This window comes from Suricata suricatta, chromosome 9 (genome assembly GCF_006229205.1).
Source record: "Suricata suricatta isolate VVHF042 chromosome 9, meerkat_22Aug2017_6uvM2_HiC, whole genome shotgun sequence".
NCBI lineage: Eukaryota > Metazoa > Chordata > Mammalia > Carnivora > Herpestidae > Suricata > Suricata suricatta.
In genome coordinates, this window is record NC_043708.1 from 27,247,045 (window position 1) to 27,249,780 (window position 2,736).

The 2,736-nt window shown below is 41.7% G+C and overlaps 1 protein-coding gene across 3 annotated transcripts in view; it reads right to left on the minus strand.

The window, feature by feature from the left end:
* LOC115302720 (acyl-coenzyme A thioesterase 1-like) overlaps nucleotides 1-2,736 on the minus strand; it is a 50,043-nt gene that overhangs the window by 46,597 nt on the left and 710 nt on the right. The window contains exons 2-3 of one of the 3 annotated variants that reach the window (XM_029952664.1): nucleotides 2,557-2,683; nucleotides 772-974 (exon numbers count right to left, since the gene is read on the minus strand). In XM_029952664.1, the coding sequence (XP_029808524.1) occupies nucleotides 772-974; nucleotides 2,557-2,683 (330 nt within the window). The remainder of the gene's footprint in view (nucleotides 1-771; nucleotides 975-2,556; nucleotides 2,684-2,736) is intronic. The other 2 variants (XM_029952662.1, XM_029952663.1) reach the window with 2 other exon arrangements.

Genomic DNA, 2,736 nt, shown 5'->3' on the forward strand with positions numbered 1-2,736 from the left:
TTAACATATGCAATTATTTTCCATCATTTACAATACAGTAGTTACAATGACACTCCAAATGGATAAGCAAAGTAAAAAATCAGAACCCCAACTTCTATTTCATGTAATTAGACTTATACAGAAATTAGAAGGTTAAGTAACAACTAGTTAATCACCTAATTTCACAGCTATCTGAAGTGGCAATCATTATATAGCAGCTCATCTATGATACATTCAAGATAAATCCTATCACCTTTTCTAAGAGTTCCACAGCTTCCCATCCACTGTGAGCTCTGAATTATAATATAAGTAAGGTTTATCTTCTGATCCTCTGATACCGTGGGCCTATAAAGCCCTCAAAACACTTACTAGTAACTAGCTTCTTTGGCTGCCCAGTTCTTCCTTTAACACTGTGTTCTCAGAGGGGCCACAAAGAAGAGTGTTTGTTGTTATAAAAAAACATTTAATCTAAGGCCTTCTGGAGATAGTGATTCTCTTCCCCTTTCCCTCTGCTTCTTGTATTGAACTAAGGTTCTCAAGTATGTCTGGGCTGATTATGATATACTACAAAATATTGGAATTTAAAATTCCAAACCAACCAAGAACATCTTCAGTAGCAGGATATATGATAGCATATAATTGCAGAGAAACTGTCTACAAGAAATAACTATAAATGGTAGCGTGTGTTGGGTATTGGGAGTAGCTGTCATGAATTTGTCAAGTTGTATGAAAACCAAGAGCAGTTATGAGAACACCTGATACACAGATCACAAAACCTAAAGATGTTCCAACCTGAGGGTGATCCAGCAGGTAGTTCACAGCTTCCTCAAAGTACTCCAGGTGGAGGGTCTCTATGCCCTTGGGGAGGTCTTCATAGTTATAATAAGCTAGAGCCATCACAGCAAAACCCCTGCCAGCCAGCAGACAAGCTCGATATTCCAGAAGGCCACCTCCAACTCCAAAAATGTCCACAATCCCAGGGAAGGGCCCAGGTTCTTTGGAAGAAACAAAACACAAAACTAAACTATTCCTGAAACTCTTTGCAGTGGTATCAAAAGCCATGTGTTGTCTATTTGGTTATGTCAAAGTTTCCTACAGACAATCAGAGATGCTAGAAGATCTTTGGTCTTCAAAGTTCCAGCAGTGGCACAGGCTCAACCCACATTTCCCCTATACCCAGAGCTTCTAAGCCCCATAGAGTTTTTACAAGTATGCACTACTTTTCTAATTAAAAATAACTTACAAGCAGACAATGAAAACAGCAAACTGCCCCCTGCCCCCTAAAAAGTGACAATGCCAAATGCCAGACAGCATGTAGAACAAGTGGAACCCCCATAAAATGATGGTGGAAATGCAAAATAATACAGCCACTTTGGAAAACAGTTGAGCAATTTCTTATAAAGATAAACATATACTTAATCATATGATTTCACAGTCTCACTACTAGGTGCTTACCCAAGAGAAATGAAAATGTGTGTTCATACAAAAACTTGTATGCAAGAGTTTGTAGTGACTTTATTCATAATCTCCAAAGACTTGAAACCCAGCTTGGAAACCCCAGTCTTTCAACTGTTGAATGAAAAAATCTGAAGTATACCCATAAAATGGAGTACTACTAAGAAACAAGAAGAAACTATTGGATACATGCAGCATGAATGACTCTCACATGCATTAAGTGACTCATTATTGGACATTTTCACCATTTACACAAAAAGTTTGTGCTTAACATGCAAAATCTGAGTGATGATAAGGCAAACACTTTATACCCAACACCTTACGAAACATAACTCAGTACCAACTATCCAAGCCCCCTGAGCATCTGTGCCCCTTCCCTCCCTTCCCACTATCCTGAATAGTATCATTCTCTTAATTTTCTTTATAGTATTATCAATCATACATGCACCTTAAACAGTATTTTGTTTTGCCTATTTTTTGAGTTTTATCTGAATGGAATGATACTGAATGTGTTTTTCTGGGATTTAATTGATTCACTCAGTACTCTTTTTTGAGATTCATCCATATTGATTTTTTTTTTTAAGGGAAACAGCTTCTTTCTTTCTTTCTCTCCCTTCCCACCCCCTCCCTTTTTTTTTCTTGAAAGAAAAGGGGAGAGTACAGGAGGGGTGGGGAGAGAATCTCAAGCAGTCTCCTCACTGTCAGCGCAGAGATGGATGCGAACCCACCAACCCTGAGATCGTGACCTGAGCTAAAACCAAGAGTCAGACGCTTAACCGGCTAAGCCACCCAGGCGCCCTATACCAATTTTCTTAATCTTAATATACTGTGGGAATTAGAAGCAAACTTGCTATACTAAGAAACTATTTAAAAAAAAAAATCATTTACAACTTGGAAATACCTGTAAAACGTTTTTGTTTTTACTTAGAACTGTCCTTTCCATTTCCTTATAATGTCTTCTGACCTCTTAGTTTTGGAGCAACAGAGCCACCTCCCCAGGCAGGTTACACTTTAACGTCCCCACAGACCTCCGCCATGTCGGGAGCTACCTCCTTACTCTTGGTAGACATAGAGGAGACCTGAGAAAGGCAGACAGGACAGCCTGGGACGCAAGGCACTCACCGGGCGGCAGGAAGAGCGTGGCGCGCACCCGGCCCTCGCGCACCGGCACCCGCCGCACCCCCGGCCGCAGGAAGTCGCGCTCCAGCACCGCCCGGCCCAGGAGCCGCCCGGCCTCCGGCTCGTGGCCCTCGAGCACCTCCAGCTCCACGGCGAAGGGCGTCTCCACGTCCCGCTTCATAA